General features: G+C 37.2%; 1 protein-coding gene across 10 annotated transcripts in view; it reads left to right on the top strand.

Moving 5' to 3' along the window:
• LOC105393087 (atypical protein kinase C) overlaps positions 1–20,083 on the top strand; it is a 199,360-nt gene that overhangs the window by 155,223 nt on the left and 24,054 nt on the right. For 7 of the 10 annotated variants that reach the window (XM_048623491.1, XM_048623485.1, XM_048623490.1 and 4 more), the window contains one exon: positions 19,119–19,169. In XM_048623491.1, the coding sequence (XP_048479448.1) occupies positions 19,119–19,169 (51 nt within the window). Of the gene's footprint in view, positions 1–1,003; positions 1,144–2,712; positions 2,999–4,337; positions 4,910–19,118; positions 19,170–20,083 lie in introns of those variants that run through there. The other 3 variants (XM_048623499.1, XM_048623497.1, XM_048623494.1) reach the window with 3 other exon arrangements.

The raw sequence follows: 20,083 nt of genomic DNA on the forward strand, positions 1-20,083 counted from the left end.
ATTTTATTGGAAGCCTCTTCTAGAGTTTTTGTGTATTCTATGTTACTCTGCAAACGAAGTTGTAGCACTTCTGAATTTTATATTAAATAGAAATTCCCGCGTGTGGGAATTTTGGGAAACATCAAACTTTTCCAGAAGTGGCTCTTGAATTCTTGAATGAAAAATCCAGGCGTACTTTTAGTAACCATCACATTATTTTGTTTAAATAAATATTCACCGTAGTTGTGTTTTTTACTCAAATAATTAATGTAAACATAATTATGTAGAAGTTGTTCTGTTTTACATTACGTGAGCCTAAAATACTAAAGCATAAATTCCTTAAAACATCCTTAAAATGATAAATACTCTTTGCTACGTACTGGCCGGTACCATAAAGAGACATTAAAACAAAGTTAGTGTAGCATAAGGCGAGCGCGGGCCGCCAGCCAATCAGATAACAGAACTGACCGGTTGCCAAACCGGTTTTAACCGGTGTGAACCGGATCTCGCCAGATGATCGTTATGTATTAGTGGTGGCCGATAGAGAATTATACAGCTGTAAATGTAACTTTTTTTAAATGTTTTTTATGCGGTATGATGATTTGCTGATGTTAATGATGATGATAAATAAGCTATATGTAGGCTAGCTAGTAATACCAACCCACTAGAAAAGCTGACAATGTTGAAAACAAAATTAAATATTTATAAAAAGTAAACCAATATCTCTAACCTTTTTCGTGCAAACCCGCATATTGAATGAACAAACTCATAAAGACCCTTTCTCGACCCCAATGTAAAAGTACTTAGAAGTATTTCATCCTACTAATATAAGCAAGTAAGCTTTTCAAAAACTTTTCAGGAAACAAAAAAACATTTATTTCTAGCCTCTTAAATTAAAAGTTTTTTTTTTAAAACGTGGCGGCATCTTTTTTGTTTGTAACCCATCTTGTAACACGGTGCTTTTAAATATCCGACCTAAATATAACAACTTAAAGTTTTTTACAAAAAATCGGTGTGCTAGTATAAAAAATATTTAAAAAATGGTGGTGAAAAAGAAGAGCCGTGACGGAGACTGCTTATTGGAGCTGCTGGCGCTGCTCTGTGATCAGAAACCTCCCCGGACAATCCGGGACGACCAGTGGATCTGTGAGAGAAAACATACAGGTAATCTTTTTTGTGTTATCGGTGCGAGATTTGCGGGAGTTAAAAGCAACATGCTGAGTTTCGTAGCTTTTCGAGGGAAATAATTTTTCCAGGTGAAAAAAATATGTGAACAATAATATTTGATAGAAAAACTGTATTAAAATAGCAACATTGATAAAAACACATCGTAATTTTTTTGCTATTCTATTCTATTCTCTGTGGGGGTGTAAGTACCTGCACCTGGCTCTCTCGAGTGGAACCTTTATGCATATCCCCAAGGTCTAAACTGCCTTCCTAAGCTTGGACCATTTCCCACCACGCTGGTCCACTGCGGGTTGGTGGGTTCACATATCTAGATGTGCTAGATCTAGATATGCAGGTTTCCTCACGATGTTTTCCTTCACCGTAAGAGCGATGGTATACATTGTACTTAAGTTAAAAGAACTCATTGGTACATGTCAGCGCCGGGATTCGAACCCGCATCTCTTGATTGAGAAGCTGGCGCTCACCCGACTGAGCTACCACGGCTAAATTTTTTTGCTATGTTTGCTATACTTTTTATGGCAGCCTTTTTAGAAAATATACTTAGTTGTTATCTACGTAGTAATATCACTCTGATGGCCTACTTGCACAGTTGACGTATCACTATCAATTAGTTTAAATCTTTGGCTCATTTAATTATCTGGTTTTGGTTTACCTATCTCTGAAATTTTTATTTTTATAGGGTCATAAATAAATTACAACTTATTACTAAAAGGATTTTGAAGTACACCTATAGTTTGACGATCGGTTCGATGACAACCTTAGACAGTTGTAAGTTATAACTAGGTGGTAGCGGCTGGATGAGGAAGATCGAAGACAGAATGTTGTGGCACGACTTGGGAGATACCCTTATACTTTTTTATGTATTAAGGCCCGATGATCAAGTCATAATAGAAAATTTATTCCAACATATTATTCGCATATCCCCACATAGAGGCACACACCAATTATAAAACAACACACAACACACACACACGCACTCACGCCTTGTACTACTGTACTCCCTTGCGGGGTAGGCAGAGGTGCATTGCTGCACCCACTTTTCGCCAGAGTGTTATGTTAGTCCCAATGTAATAGGGGGCGGGCCTATTGCCATTTTACGGGCACATCCCAGACCCGAGAACAAATATCTGTGTTTAAACAAATATCTGCCCCAGCCGGGAATCGAACCCGGGACCATCGGCTCAGTAGTCAGGATCACTAACCACTACGCCATTCGGTCGTCACACCAATTATACAGCAACATTAGTAGAGCAACTCTTTATCTCGCAATGCAATTTCCTCGGCCCCTCCTGCACGCATGTACTATCGCATCCTAATTGTAACGGTCTTATCTGCAGATAGTGAACGCGCGAAAACGATAACACGGAAACAGTTGCCCGCCTCGTGTCCTATCAACAGTTTACTCTGTGATTATAAAAAAACTAATACGGTAAAAAAAAACATTTAAATCGCTCATGAACTTCAGGATCAAAGGATTAGTATCCAGACCCGCAAAATCAGACTTAATTAAAAACAAAACACGGATAATGTATTCTTTTTAAATTTGAATTTGTCATTATGGTCGTTCCAATTTCAAAACGCTCGGAAGCCGCGAATGTCAATGTTATTCGAATTCGGAACTCGGTTTAGTGATGTGCCGGTGTCGTTGTTGACAATCGAGATATAACATAGTGTTGTTGCGATAATGTCAGTGGTGAAATGAGGATGCGTTCATTTTGGTCCGAGCTTCTGACGGCGGCTGCGAGTCATCCGTTCCCGCTGGTGCCTGGTGACGTGGTGTCACTGTACGAGCTGCCGAGATATGACGATGTGGGGGACGATGACGATGACTGTTCGTATATTTTTGCCACTTGCAACTATACGCTTGGGAGCTATGAATAAGTTTTAGTGACTATAGCACCAAATTACTCCTAAACGGAAAAGCCATGGCGTCTACAATATTGAAGTCAATTTAACAGCGCATCAGAATATTTCCAACTGAAAACGTAACTATTTTGATCAAATTTCAAAATAAATATATTTTTTTTAAATTATTCATTTGGTTTCGAAATTTTGTAAGTGGAACTTTTTAATAGCTCGTGACTGTAGCTTGTATCCACGAGTGAGACACCTTGACAGCAGAATTGATCCTGGGTTTTGACCCTTTAGCTTCTTTAAGCAAAATTAATTATAATTATATTTGCCTACCTACTTGGTTGTGAGGGATTACTGATAAACATCACTTGGCCTTAATCTTTCTCATTATCCGCATTACCAAACTGAGCTGTTCGGGAAATTAATACTTATCACGATGCAAATTAACCTTTATAATTAGTTCTGAAAGCCATTTTACGTAAGTTCTTAAGCTTTGAACCCTATGAATGTACAAAATTAATATTATATTGATGAATATATTTGTACTATTTGTAGGTTAAATTTTTAAAATTAATGGCATACTCATAAAACCAAAATCAAAACATGTGAATAAAACAATTTCAAAGAAATTGACAAAAAATATATTAAAAAATCTGAATAATAAATTTATTTACCTAATAATAATATTTACCTAATTACTAGCACATGCAACTATTGATGTTTATCGCGTATTTGATTAATGATGTCCCTAATTGTTCAGTCCTACGGAAAGTCAATAAAAACCCGACGTGTGTCACAATTTCCTCCTGCTATAATTGATAAGATTATTCGAAACTACTTACTCAGCCATTTCTTTTTACGATGCGCCGTAAACGTAACGCCCGACTTATCTATTATGAACTTACAATTGGGTAGTAACTGTTAGTTTACTCAGTGAAGTAAGTACTTTACCTAAGTCTTTTAGGATAATTGGGTTATTTAGTTCGTATGTGTCATTTTGTTATGTTGGTACGTGGTTCGTTAAACAAACAATGGTTTTGTAATGGCAGGTGCGCAAATGTTGGTTTGTGTGTATATTATCAGATTAGATAGCAGATTGATTAAGCATCTATTAGGTGTGTATTGTTGACAGAATGTCTACATTGAATTGGTAAATTTTGAATAGATAAACATTTACAAATAGAAAATGTTTCGTTCCGTTTTGTCTTTACGCTAGCGCATTGCGAAAACTGAAACTTATCGCCGCGTTATCGTGTCACTGTATTATTATCTCTAAATAATAGATAATAAAATTTCATATCGCTCACAGCGTAGGTGTCACACGGACTTAGTGTTGAACTCACTGCTTCATCTCTCGGTCGATCTTCCAGTTTCTCTTATCTCGAATCGATCGATTCACTCGATTCTCAAATCGTCCGAACACAACTTGTGCAATCTCGCGCGCTCTATCTCTATCTTTATCTTATCTTAAAAACACAAAAGTCGCGGAGTTTAACAATGAAACACGTTCGCTTTGAGTGTTAAATTATTTGTTAAAATTGTGTTTTCCAGTGTATTCGCTGTTATTTTAATTCACAAAGTGTATCCGCTATGGAAATTCAATTCCCCGTTACCACTAACCCTTTGCCTTTGCCGATACATCATCGACAATCTCAGCTGTAAGCGATGTTACGTTTAAATTTGGAACTAGTGTTGTGACGGTGATCGATAATGGTGATATCGAGGTGGTCGTGCGGCGGGCCGGCGGAGAGTCTCCGGGAGTGCGCTCGAGTCACGTTCGAGTGCGTGCTTCGTTCGTGCGAGTTCTTGTCGAGTGCGCACCACCTGGTGGCGCAGCCTTACCCCACGCTCGACGCTGTCATAGCGGCCCCCGGATACGCCGGACGATGTATGTTTGAAAAGACAATGGGCAGATTGGGACCACCCTCCAATAGCATTAAGACTAACATCGTTGGATAGGTCTTGTCAATAGGAATAACTTTTGCTATGACAGCTTTGTTGTCACAGTTGTCCGTTCAGAGATATATGACTTATAAGTTCCGATACTCGTCAGTTCATCTTACTGCTATTGGAGGCTGGACCACCCTCCAATAGCAGTAAGACTAACGTCGGTGGATAGGTCTTGTCAATAAGAATAACTTTTGCTTTGACAGCTTTTTTGTCACAGTTGTCCGTTCAGAGATATATGACTTATATAAGTTCCGATACTCGTCAGTTCATCTTACTGCTATTGGAGGCTGGACCACCCTCCAGTAGCAGTAAGACTAACGTCGTTGGATAGGTCTTGTCAATAGGAATAACTTTTGCTTTGACATCTTTGTTTCCACAGTTGTCCGTTCAGAGATATATGACTTATAAGTTCCGATACTCGTCAGTTCATCTTACTGCTATTAGAGGCTGGACCACCCTCCAATAGCAGTAAGACTAACTTCGTTGGATAGGTCTTGTCAATAAGAATAACTTTTGCTTTGACAGCTTTGGTGTCACAGTTGTCCGTTCAGAGATATATGACTTATAAGTTCCGATACTCGTCAGTTCATCTTACTGCTATTGGAGGCTGGACCACCCTCCAATAGCAGTAAGACTAACGTCGTTGGATAGGTCTTGTCAATAAGAATAACTTTTACTTTGACAGCTTTTTTGTCACAGTTGTCCGTTCAGAGATATATGACTTATATAAGTTCCGATACTCGTCAGTTCATCTTACTGCTATTGGAGGCTGGACCACCCTCCAGTAGCAGTAAGACTAACGTCGTTGGATAGGTCTTGTCAATAGGAATAACTTTTGCTTTGACATCTTTGTTTCCACAGTTGTCCGTTCAGAGATATATGACTTATAAGTTCCGATACTCGTCAGTTCATCTTACTGCTATTAGAGGCTGGACCACCCTCCAATAGCAGTAAGACTAACTTCGTTGGATAGGTCTTGTCAATAAGAATAACTTTTGCTTTGACAGCTTTGGTGTCACAGTTGTCCGTTCAGAGATATATGACTTATAAGTTCCGATACTCGTCAGTTCATCTTACTGCTATTGGAGGCTGGACCACCCTCCAATAGCAGTAAGACTAACGTCGTTGGATAGGTCTTGTCAATAAGAATAACTTTTGCTTTGACAGCTTTTTTGTCACAGTTGTCCGTTCAGAGATATATGACTTATATAAGTTCCGATACTCGTCAGTTCATCTTACTGCTATTGGAGGCTGGACCACCCTCCAGTAGCAGTAAGACTAACGTCGTTGGATAGGTCTTGTCAATAGGAATAACTTTTGCTTTGACATCTTTGTTTCCACAGTTGTCCGTTCAGAGATATATGACTTATAAGTTCCGATACTCGTCAGTTCATCTTACTGCTATTAGAGGCTGGACCACCCTCCAATAGCAGTAAGACTAACTTCGTTGGATAGGTCTTGTCAATAAGAATAACTTTTGCTTTGACAGCTTTGGTGTCACAGTTGTCCGTTCAGAGATATATGACTTATAAGTTCCGATACTCGTCAGTTCATCTTACTGCTATTGGAGGCTGGACCACCCTCCAATAGCAGTAAGACTAACGTCGTTGGATAGGTCTTGTCAATAGGAATAACTTTTGCTTTGACAGCTTTGTTGTCACAGTTGTCCGTTCAGAGATATATGACTTATAAGTTCCGATACTCGTCAGTTCATCTTACTGCTATTGGAGGCAGAATACACCTCCACCGCTGCCCTTTTTGATTTTTATCGTCAGTTATTGTTATCCAATATGCCCAGATCTCGTCTGATAGTGTAGATAGTGTAATTATAATAATAAATAATTCAAGAATCACCAGTGCTATTATTTTTCTTCCCAAGAAAATATTTAATTAACCCCCTATCGGAACTTATATGTCATATATCTCTGAACGGACGACTGTGACAACAAAGCTGTCAAAGCAAAAGTCATTCCTATTGACAAGACCTATCCACCGACGTTAGTTTTACTGCTATTGGAGGGTGGTCCAGCCTCCAATAGCAGTAAGATGAACTGACGAGTATCGGAACTTATAAGTCATATATCTCTGAACGGACAACTGTGACAACAAAGCTGTCATAGCAAAAGTTATTCCTATTGACAAGACCTATCCAACGATGTTAGTCTTAATGCTATTGGAGGGTGGTCCAGCAGTAAGATGAACTGACGAGTATCGGAACTTATAAGTCATATATCTCTGAACGGACAACTGTGACACCAAAGCTGTCAAAGCAAAAGTTATTCCTATTGACAAGACCTATCCAACGACGTTAGTCTTACTGCTATTGGAGGGTGGTCCCAGCTCCCATATATTGTTGCCCATCCTCCTTTACACTCGCAATAAAAAAAGTTCCACCTGCCATTTCAGTTCCATATGTCATTGGAACTTTTTCATTGCTTGTGAGTGTACTTACTTGTATGTATCAGGGAATATGAGTTCGATTGACATCAAATCCGATATCAAATAAAGTCCTCAGTGACCAAACCCAAATCCATATATCGACTAATAATGTTGTCGAATAGTCTTCAATGTTGCATGTAAATCGGACGTTGTTGTGGTTATTCTAGCTGCTGTCCTAAACCTAAAGGTCCACAGATCGAATCCCAGGGCAGACATTCAGAATGTGTTCAGAATTGACTCCTGTAGGGCTTCCTTAAAATCCGTGTTGCGTATTTCTAAAAACCTAAACATACATAGGGTCCGAAAGCTACATATACAAGGTGTAAAGATAAGTCGGGCACTGGAGGGAAACTACTTTAAATCTTCAAGTTTAAATCTATTTAAAAAGTTAGATAAGTACCAGAAATACTCTTTTAAATTAAAAACACAATTTACTTATTCAACGATATCGGCTACGAATAACACGGAATTAAATCGTATCGATACAATCAAATGAATCGATGCAGACAATCGAATATTTACACTTGTCGTTAAATCGGAAATAATAAAGGCATTTAATCAGATCGGGTCGGTTCGGAGCGTCAACGGAAATTTTAAGCATTGTTCGATATTTTAAATTATGAAAACGAATATTGTACCACTGATGATGTCTGTTTTAAAATTGCGTCGTATAACTATGTGCTGAATATTTATTTACCGACTCTAGGATGTTAAAATAAATGCAGGCATTGTTTACAGAACGTGTGTCCTGTGTAGGTATAAGGACTGAATGAATTTCATGACGCACAAAACAAACATATTCCAATATAAATTTATTCCATTATTACCAACCCATCTCTCTTTACATCACAAAATGGAATAATATTGGTAAACTGATCAAAAAGTTCAACATCAAAAAGTTTAAATTTAATTGGATTGACGAACGCACCGGCGACTCGGCCATAGACGGAATTACATTCGAAATTTAAAATTGAATTCGTTTCCGATTCAAAAAATACAATATCGAAGAGAGGACAGCGCCACCTGTCGGTCCATCGGATAATTACGCTTTTTATTTAACTCGGACAAACAGTTTAATAGGGCATATTTAATCTAGGATTATGTTCGTTAATGACGGTTTATTTTTGTGTTGCTTACTCCGAACGTGCGACAATACTTTCCAGAATATCAAATGCCACCTGTGCTTCTTTTTTTAAATTAGGTAGAGTCAGTCACAGTAACTCAAGCACTACGGGGAAAATTGGTTGTATATTACATTATCTTGACATTCAAAAGGCATTATAAAACAAAAACTATAGACAAAAACTTGAAGCTCTCGTGTAAATGTCCCTAAGAACGCGCACGAAGGTCGAGGAACCCTGTCAAAATATAACTCAACATTACAAACCCAAGTATGAGAGGGGGTAAATAATTTGCCAACACGTCATGTACCTGATTCATTGGTAGCGTCAATGGCCATCGCCTATTGGTCTATAACACGCTTTAAGTCCCTATATTAAGGTCGAGATTGGAGTAGGAAAATAGTCGCTAGCAGCACGCGAGTGTCGAATTATAAGTGTTCTTGTTAGAAGGCACGTGAAACTGTTATAAAAGTCGGCTACTTCAGGTCGTGATATCGCTATGGGTTTTTGCTAGTTTTTCATCGACTTCGCATAACCGTGTATACAGGTGACTATACTTTGTAAAATATAGCATGAGATCCATACATTTTGTTAGTCGTTTGTTCGTTTTTAAGGGAAAACTTTATTTACCAGGTATAAGCATCTGTCGATACAAACTGCACTATGGATGAATACCAATCTTGCCATAAAGGACCTGTATTAACTTAACATACATAACTACATATGCCCACAACTGTAATCCCCAAAGGGGTGGTCAGCGAGCCACCCGCTTTTCTCTGTTTTGTACTCACGTGATAAATCTCAATCCGTATCGCCGTTTTAGGGTGAGTACAATTCATTTATTTCCAATCAATTGCAAATTAACGATTAACTTTAATCACACGTCTCGGAAACAGTCGATAAAACTCTTACTGAAGAGCCGGATTATGTGCTGAATGGTAAGACACAAGTTAGTGTAAGACGTGGCAAGTTTGGTTAAGTCGATGAGAGGTTTTCCGAGCTTTGCAAAATTTTCTTACCTCTAAGGTTACCTGCTGGATACCTGGATAGCATCCAAGATTTTTATGAGAATACTTAAGGGATACTTGCAGGAGTTATCCTTGTAGCTTCGCCTTAAGACCTACCGAATTTCAGATACCTTCTCTTTGCTTTTAAATTTATTTTTTTACGTGCGTTAGTTTATTAAAAGTTGAATATTCTTGCACACCAATCAGAAATTAGACAGAAAATCTTACGAATTTTCTTTGAAAGCTCTGCCCGTCTTTTACGGGTTTTGCTATTTATGAAAACGAAAAAAGTTTACGTTTTCTCCTGTCACCTGCACACATTATTTGTCAAAAGTTTAATGATAGTTTCCATTAGAGGCGCCACTTATTATGCGAGAAAACGTAAACTTTTATAGTTTTCGACAAACTATGTACCTAACCCAAACCTGTACTAGACCTCCTGAAACCATGCTGTTGAATCTCAGCTAAACCGCTTCGAGAATAGCCCTGCAACGGATTAAGCCGCGTTATAATCGTAAAGTGACATTGTGACGCGAGTGACGCAATCACGTCCCCCCGGGCGTCACGCCCCGACGTCACGGAGGATGCCACGGAATTCATATACAGGGTGTTGCGAAGGCGGTATACTAAGCTCAAAAGGGGAGAATCTGACCAATTTGTGTTCTAAGATTTTTGGACCTGCTTCATATCATGAATGCATGTTGGTCATCTGACTTTTTACTATGGGGAGTGGTTTTTATTCACATATTATTACAACTTGTACTTAAATGGCAAGCCGAGCTTTACCATACCGCTTTCGCTATACCCTGTATATACGCTGTAATAAAATAGTTATGAGTGGGCTTTCTGCCCTTTGTTGCGTGGATTTTATAGTTGGAAAGTGCTTTACTACAAAGCAAGACACTTTATAACCCCTAGTTATATATTTATAACTATTATAACACATATCTTTTACTAGCGAGCTTTGCATCGCTTTTAAGTTACCCGTGTGTATTCAGGGTTAAAAAGTAGTTCATAATGCACACTTTAATATATTTCCTATCACACAAACCAGCCAAATCTTTCACGGTTTTCCTCTCGTACGATTTCTTTCAGGTCTTATATTTTTCATTTTTTTGTTTTGTAATCTTCTTTTTTTCTCATAACATGTCATTTTAATTGACTACACTATTCCAAAAACACACGATTCCAAAATTACGCCACGCTTTTATTATTCCCGATAAAACTACAATGGTTTATGATCCACGGACCTCCGTTCCTCATGTGATACGGTTCATCGTAGCTTGTCCTCCGAAAACACAAACTGCCGATACAAAATTGGCTGCTCACTCTTGTAATAAGAGTCACAAAAAACATAAAACGAAGGACAGCTCGAACGGAGGGATTTCATGGTATCGCAGATTGATCTTTTGTACTGTAAAGTCTCGGCTCTATTCGAATTTCAGCTTCGCTGTTGTAGCGACGGCAGCGTTTGAATTTTGATAGTGTTTTCGTTAGCTTTTTTATTTTGGATCTTTGCCTGATTGCCTTTTTCGTATGATATGGAATCCTGAAAGAGATTGTTGTTTCTCCTGATTCGCTTTTGTTTGAAAGACAAATCAATATTTTGCTTTTATAAAAACTATGGGTATACAGTTTCAGTTGCTTTTGCTCCAATTACGTAACTGACAAGTAGAAATATATACCCGGGTATATGAGATAGATTCAAAAATTCAGCGAATCGTATAAAATAAACCCATTAGTCTACTTCTGCGTGAGAGGAATGCATTACCGTGTCCCGTGTAAACGCTACATAAAATATTCATTCTAAACGACGTGCTCGAATATTCTTCCTAAGTTTTTCTCTGCGGTTAGATTTTTTACGACTACCGCATGTGCGTGAAATGTAGAATGTAGGCAGTGAGGCCCTCTTTTATTTTGATCTTACATTGAGGTGTACGCTTTGACGATAAAAAGTGTCTTTCCCAACGAGTTCCCAACTTTATTTTGTGCCGGCGTTTAAGAGCAAGAGCTCGCACATGTCTTTTCTTGGGTGACCTGTGAGAAATCACGAGAAATAATCGTTTATTTAATACAAATCAGAAAACTGACTTCGAGTCATAGCCAGGACTCTCTAAACTACCACTCTAGCTTTTCGAGTCATAATTCTTAAATTTCTAATAAAAATGCGTATGAGCCATTGTAAAAGAAAAATAAATACCTAAATAATTTATTTGGTGCTGCACATTATGTCATACAAACACACAAACAACAATACAATTTAAATATATAATACAATTAAAATTCTGGAATTACGTACTAAAATCTAAACAGTGGCCAGCCTGTGTTTTGGTGTTCCGCCCGGCGCACCACTCGGCCGCCCCTTAAGTAATCTGTACAGCAAACACTACAAAGTTTGGTAAGTATCTTGAATTCTTTCTCCGCGAACTTATCCGGGTGAGTGTAGCACATCGGTACTGCTTGTGTTACAACAGGGTTACTCTATACTGACGAAAGCTGTCGTGCAATCAGAAAAAGGTTTAAAGAAACGAGATAGAGTCGAGGCTCGCGCTGCAGTGTTCGTTTTTCGTCATGTAGAGTGCCCCCCAGGCTACGAACAATGCACACGCTGGCTAAAACTTTGCTAATAACGTTTTTGTGGATCGCACCCAGCCCGGGTACTGGCGGTGCCACAACTGCATTACGACGAAAAATAGATGAGTGATGGTGATAGATAGATAGAGATTGAGTAGTCTTTAATCATTGTACACCGATTGGAATAATAACATTAAAAGTTATAACTTAATTAGGGTGCTAAAAGCGGTTTTTTGTGATCGTATCGTCTTCAAATTCATCAGTGGTGGTATAAACTGATGGTATAAACTGACAGCTTTGCGCCCGAGATCGTTTCGTTTTGTTTGCCTAAAAGGTGTTTCTTTGTCTCAGAAAGAGATAAATCACATTAGGTAAAAGTTATCATTAAAAATAATACTTCTATTTACCTATATAGTCTGTCCATTTCCTAAAATATTAATAACAAACTCTGTACTCGACAGTACATCGCCCACTGTTTCGTGTAAGCTTTTTTTTTAATAAAAAAAACTGTTGTTCGTTGTTTAATCATAAAACATAATTTTCTGCCCAAGTGTGGGAGTAGGTGCTTTTTAATGTAATCACTTTTCCAGCGAACCGCGTTCTCATTATAAGTAAATTTGAAACTCGCCGCCCTACTAAAGCCTTTTTATTTTCACTTTGAAAAAAATAACTGTTACATACATTTTATGATGTATGTAGTTGAAATAAACTTTTTAAACAAAATACGGTCGCAAAAATAACTTATTTCTAATTATTTTTAGTCACCGTTGCATGTGGCTTCTCCACCAAGTTGTAACACGTCTAATTTAAAATAATAAGCAAAATGTCCATTGAACATAACGGATTTAATAAAGGATGTTAATTACAGCACAAAAACTGAATTGTTATTAGTTGCGACATGCGATGCCTGAATTTATTTATTGCATACTTAATAGTAAAACAAAACCGATAACTTATTTCATTTTAAAAGTAAAACTCTGATAATGGTATTTGTGTTTATTTTTTTACGTTATAAAATACTTTTAATATTTGAAGCATAGATGGACTTTTGCGTTTACCTACAAATTGTTTGGATAAGCTTTTGTACCTTGTCAAACTCACGTACCATTAATTCACACATTGACAATTTGTTAGTCTGACAATGTACATAAGTGTACTTATGAAGCTGACCGTACGGGTATTTCCCGGATCGTCGTAACCGAAGCGGTCATCTTAAATTTGTCTGACCAAGTTACCGGTTTCTCGATATACAGGATGTTGCTAAAATGAGAGGGTGAATCTGGACCACTTATGTTCTACAATTTTTAATAAATTCGCGAAAAAGGCTTCGACAAGTAAAAAATCACGTGAACGTCAAAGTTTCTATGGGGCTTTTCTCGCGAATGTCCAAAAGCCGTAGCAAAAAAGCGGTTCAAATTCACCTTTCGGCTTAATATACCACTTTTGCATCATTCTGTATAGAACGGTTTTCATTGCCTTGTTTATATCCAACTCAGGCTAACCTCGACATCCGAGTTGTTATCTCAGCTCTTGTGGATAAAAGTTATTGTTAGTTCGGATATGTTGTTTTAATCCGTATGTATAGTTAATAAAAGAGATAAGTACATGCCCCTAGCGTAAATAGTTACAAATATCATATGTACTGATAAAAGATAGAGCAGAAGAATAATACAATTAATCGGTAGAGCTTGGGCGTATGTATAGGTATCCATATATATGTTTCAACTCAATAATAAGAAACCTTATGTACTATATATGCTGTCTATTTTCCAAGAAAGACTTAAATAAATATCCTCGAATAGTTTTCATTTGCTTGTGTTGCCAACGTTTACATACATTAAGACGTGGTGTTTTACCGGTATTTGTACCGGGCGAGTAATCCTCAGTACAAGCCAAAAACCCAATGATCCCCTGAGTCAGCCACTTGCGGCTAAACACCCTGTATAAAAGAATAAAGCAATATATCAGTACTGTAGTTACTGTGGTAAAAATAGGGTTTCACCTTGTTTTGCTACTGAGATATCATCTAGATTACACACAAGGACTGGCTTCCATCCGAGATAGCACATTGTGTATTTCTTTTATCTCGAATTGGGAAAAGAGTGAGTTAGATTTGTTATACTTTTGGACAAAATGTATATAGGTACTTATAGTCTACTTATTTGAAAGGAAAGCAAGTTCGGATTCGGATTGGATTTTATTTAAAACAAGTTAACACACACAAAACTTTTATTGCATAGGTAGAATATATACCTGCCTACCTATTATGATTATGTTCATTTTATCAGTCTAGAGACTCTGTAACCCAACAGATACATGCCGATGTCTCTACAGGGTGTTGCAAAAAGGGTATACTAAGCCGAAACCTTCAGGTGCAGCATGGTATATCTAAGCCCGAAACTGAAATCAGAATTTCAAAATTCGCTTTTTTTATTATTTTCCATAGGGACTATGTTGGTCACGTGACTTTTTACTATGTTGAATGTTTTTTTTTTCTCGAATTTTGAAATTCTGATTTCAGTTTTGGGCTTAGATATACCATGCTGCACATGTAGGTTTCGGCTTAGTATACCCTTTTTGCAACACCCTGAATAACAAATTGAAACCTTTCAACATTTTTGTTTCATAAACTGGACACGTCGCAAAAACACGTTCCATGTTTGAATAAAAACGGCTGTGTATGTTCCTTTTATTTGAGTAACGCGGGAAAGTGTAGGCCTCCTATAGACATATAGACCGTTTTGCAGTAAAAAATACATGGCCGGCTGTGCATTGAAAAAAGAAACAAAAAATATTTTAATTCTATAAATTTGTGTGTCTATGGTTCCACGAAAAAACGTTTCAAATTGTTTGTAAAAGGAATAATAAAGAGATCGAGGGATGAGGCGATACACCAACTCGAATATTTATCGTACAATATTAATGCTGAAAACTTTCGCTTCAAAATCAATGAATGCGATTTATTTCCCGTGTTCTGAAACTTGGACGTTTCACTCGCAATGCACTCGCCTATATACTGGCTTTATATATACGTGTGTTTATGTACCGAGCTGGGATCGGAAATATAATATGTGATAGTTACATCCGGTTCCAAAAGGAACCTGTATTCGATGAAAATGTAAGTTATATAAGTTATAATTTTTGTGACGATAGTATTTGTGCTGTTACGTGAATCTTTCCTATTCATTAATGTATTTTTTTCTCTCTTTTACATTTTCGATTACGCACAATTGATAAATATTATTTGATTATGTATGTAGCATTTATAATAAAATAAAATATTTACACAATATTATGCGTTACATCAGAATCTCAATATCTAAAGGAAATTTCAAGCATTTCCGTGCATTGAATGCTGGCGTAGAACGAAATTCCGTAGCTCCATTCGTAGCAACGTAGCACTTGCTACGAAAAATGTCGTAGCAAATTCGTAGCAAGGTCTATTTTATTTTACAAGAAAAGTGGGTTGGTACATTTCTATGTTTGTAAGTGTTGTGTTTTCAGTCCTTTCAGTCAATTAAGTACTTACAGATTTTCCACCTTTATATGCTTAAGCCTATAGAACTTAATGTGCCAAGACAAACCATTCCGGTTTAATGGCGCTGTCAAACAAAAATGTAATGTATATATGCCTGTTTTTATAAATAAAAAAATAAATAAAAATAAATAAACCAATTCTGATATATGAATAATAACTAGTTTAAATTTTTTTTCGTCCTGTTATGTAACAGCGTGTAAGACCTCGACAACATGTAATTAGACAAGTACTCAGGAATAGTAGCATTAGAATAAAGAAATAACTTGTTATAGGTACTTATCTCAATAAAATTCAAATAATCCAAAATTCTTGTAAATGAATAACAAACACCACGTAAGTTACCAAACTAATCCTGTACCTAACTAGATTGTAAGTGTAACACAGAACACAGACGGTTTCAGTTCAAATTAGTATTATCTCCGAAACTAGCTCAACACAAAAACTAACAAACTGCTGTACTGACTAACTAACGCCGTATCTTAATCCCTGGCCGACAGTCCACCGGAATTAAAACCAACTTAAACCCGGCTCCAGTGCGACAGTGTGCGCGACTGAACTAGCCGAAATTAAAAGGTTGTCTGGCAGAAATTGGTTAAGCAATAATGCCGCCTTTTTGTGCTGATTTATTTTAAAAAAAATACTTTCACCGTGCATAATAAAGAGTATTGTATTATATTCTAAATAAGGACTCAAATGCATCTAAGAATTTATCTAAGCGATAAAGATAAATTACACTATTAAAAATATAAATTATTATATAACAATGTATACATAGAAAATTATAAATCCTCTCAGCTTATCGCACCACCAGCCACTTTCTCGACATCACCAAAGGTTAACTGGTAGAGAATGCTAGTAGCATTAAGTTCGCCTTTGTACAATGTTTTTATGTGCAATAAAGAATTTATAATAATAAATTAGGTTATAGACACAGGCTTAAGTACCTTCAATAATTTAATTATTCACCGTGGCATACTAAAGCCGGCCTGCTAAGGGCGGCGGCACACAAACCGATCTGAACACGATAAGGCGCGGCGCACACTGGGCTGCGTCATGTCAAACAGATCCCGATTAGATTACTTTGGAGGGTAGTATGGTAAATAACAAGATTTGTTCAGTGCTGAAAACTCCGGGATTTTAGCTAACAGATTTGATACGAAATCAGCAAATGATAGAGTACTTCGATAAGGTTTTTAAGTTTGACTTTATTATGAAGATTATCGGATAGCGAGTTCACTATTGTGCTGAGAGTCCCAGGTCCATTCCCAGGCAGCGAATTGCTTAAACAATTGGGTCCTTTGAGAGATTTAGGTACATAGATTTGATCACAGTCTCTCGGACAGGTGAAATATTTTTATTTTTTTAAATTCATTCGGTATCATTTGTTTTGCGTTGTAAACGTGAAACAAATGATACCGATTTTTTATTCTATTTCTATTCTATACTCGCTAATCTTATCTTCATCTCCATAATAATTAGGTGGTAGTTAAAGTAGGCTCTCTCACTATTATAGGTCTCTGTAGGCTTCATGTTAAGTGCTAAGTTTAATGCCTAGACGTAGTTGCGAGGAAAGTTTAACGCGACGAATATTAAACTACGGAACTTGGCGGATTATTGCTTTGTTTTATTAATATGGGTTAAGTTTATATTATAATCACTACCCAGGAGGTATTTTATGGTGATTAATATTGGAGATTTTATTATAAGCAGTTTGTGGAACCTAATGAATAGAAGTATTTATATTTAGATGTTTATTTTTGCAGTAGGGTTTATTTACTTATTTCTATGTTTTTTCACTTTTCTTAGGAATGTTAGGTACATTTCTTTTCCTTCACTAAACCTTTACTGAAAGTAATCATCATCAGCCTATAGCAGTCCACTGCTTAGGACGTAGGCATCTCCCAAAGCACGCTACTGGATGCGATCTATAGCTTTCCGACTGAAACATGTAAACAGGTTAAACAACAGTTAGTTTAGGTACCCGGTCAATAGCCAATACTATAAAAGCAATTGCCTTGCAGGAGTTGCAGGCACTAGTATAAAAACAGAGAAAACGATTGAACGTTCAAAACACAATCAAAACGATTTCACCCGCACACTCTATGCAGTAGTTATTGCGCTGCTGTACACAAAAATAATAAAAACAATATTAATTGATTTTGCCCCACAATAGTAAAACAGAATTGAAGATAGAATTTTTAAAAACCGTTCTTTTCCTACAATTGATTGTGTGCGTTTAGAAACCACAGCAAAAGCACGGAATTCCATTATGCTAGACAAAAGATATTTTAAAAACGAATAATTTTCTTTTTAAAAAGAAATGGCCAGTGCGGCGCTGTAAGTGGCCAGGACGGACTCACAGGCCGAAGATAAATTCAATTGGTCTGAAGACGATTGAAAGAAAATACCGAGAGAGCTCTATTGTCTGTGGTAAATTTAGGTTAACTGACAATAGAATTACTTGCATATAAAGCCTTTTCGATTGAGCAATCCCGGAATAAATAAATCCCTTTTTTCAAAATGTGGGGCAGATTAAGTTAAGATAGAAACTGAACATCAAACTCGTATAAATAAACAAAAATATGGCATTGTATCATTGTATAATGCAGACAATATACTTCTGAAAATTGCGTCATTGATGATAAATCAAACTTACATTTTGATCATATTTAATCATATCCTAGCCCTGCCATATTTATTTCCCTTTTAAACTTAAATGTCATACCAACAAATTTCGGGACGTCGTCTAATCTCACGGGAAAACCTTCAAAGACCAAGAAAACACGAAAGGCAAAACAGTGTATTTAAAAAAAAGTATTCCCTTGGTGCTCTACCTACAGTCGCAGTCAGCACTTTTTCTATTATTCCATTACGTCGAAGCATCGCCCCCTGGTCCCCCCTACAGTCAAGTTTGTGATTACGTCCGTTCTCGCAGAGGTTTGTTATTCCCGTGTTATCAGTCCGATGTTTTCGACAGCGACGGCGCGAAGTTAAATTGTAAACTTTTTCGATCGTCGATTCTGATTACCTGCCTGTTGGCTAGAGTTGTTAGAGGTTAGACTACGTTACAGAGGGCCTATCGAGTTAAAACAAAATAACATTTTCGAAATTAGTATCAAGTCCAATACGTTTTGAATCCGAACATCTATGTCCAAACAAGTTCGCGACCACAGATCAGTAAAACGTGTATGTATAATGTATATCACTGATAAATAAAATATATAGGTACAAAATATTCTTTATTTGTACACGGACAAGGACAAAAAAGTTACATTAACTTATATACTTAAATACTAACACATAGGTACAATAATAGCAGTTTGATAGCTTAAAGCGTTTTCTGATTTATTATAGTTTTCGTTCCAGTTACCTTGTTATTTATCGATAAGAAACATACCTGGTCTAATATTCCATTATTCATGTTATTGGTATTTCTGTTGTTAATGAAATGTGTTTCTCTTGTTGCAGTATTCCCCAATGTCCCGGCGGCGCCAGGCATGCCCTGTATGGGCGAAGACCGTAAGTTTATATTCTTATTTTTAACTTACAATATATAACCGAACAAACCGCTTTTTATCTATGGCTGCGTTCCCAGTGGGCAAACTTTTCGCCAACAGAGTTAGCGGCACGGGTGTCTCTGTTTAGTATGCCGCGCGTTCACAGTTTGTTAGTTTTGCACTCACTCTACGCAATTCGTTGCTCAAATTCCTTCAAGATTTGCTACTTTTATAGCATATTGGTATTATTACAAAGAAAGTGTTGGAAATGAGACGTGAAGGAAGACGTAAGAGAGGAAGACCAAGAAAGACGTGACTTGATTGTATGAAAAAAATATGAGAGAGTGTGGAGTGAATAAGGATATGACAGTGGGTAAAATGGCGTGACTTGACGCGTAAAGCCGACGAAGAAGATAGCATATTTGTACATTACTGTTTTTAAGCGATCACGAGACATACCACGTCCATACCGCCTTACTATGCCACCCATTCTTTTGTTTAAAAGCTTAGTGAAAGCTACGAAGCGGCAAACACTACCCATAGAACTGCTCTATAAATAGCAATAGCTAATCAAATTAAACTGACGCTAACAGCTCTAACGAGTAGCAATCATCGATTACCTATAACCGAGTTGAGACCGGGGGGTTAATACAGAAATCCAACGAACGAACGAACGAGAGCTGTCATACAATCGGTATGCTTAATACAAAGGGAGTCGTGGTTAGTGCAGCGCACCGAAGATTAGGGTAAAACGAAGTTTAATAGGAGCTAATCTAGACTGTATCTACACCACATTAAACGGCTTTTTGATAGTTCTCGTCAGTTCGTTTTTGATTTCTGTAGTGACCCCCATGGCAAGTTGGCGACTGAACAAAGTAAGATTGAATCGCACCGCGGCCGGTACACTCTATTAATCTTGTTTCTTTTATAAAGATT

This window comes from Plutella xylostella, chromosome 3, assembly GCF_932276165.1.
Source record: "Plutella xylostella chromosome 3, ilPluXylo3.1, whole genome shotgun sequence".
NCBI lineage: Eukaryota > Metazoa > Arthropoda > Insecta > Lepidoptera > Plutellidae > Plutella > Plutella xylostella.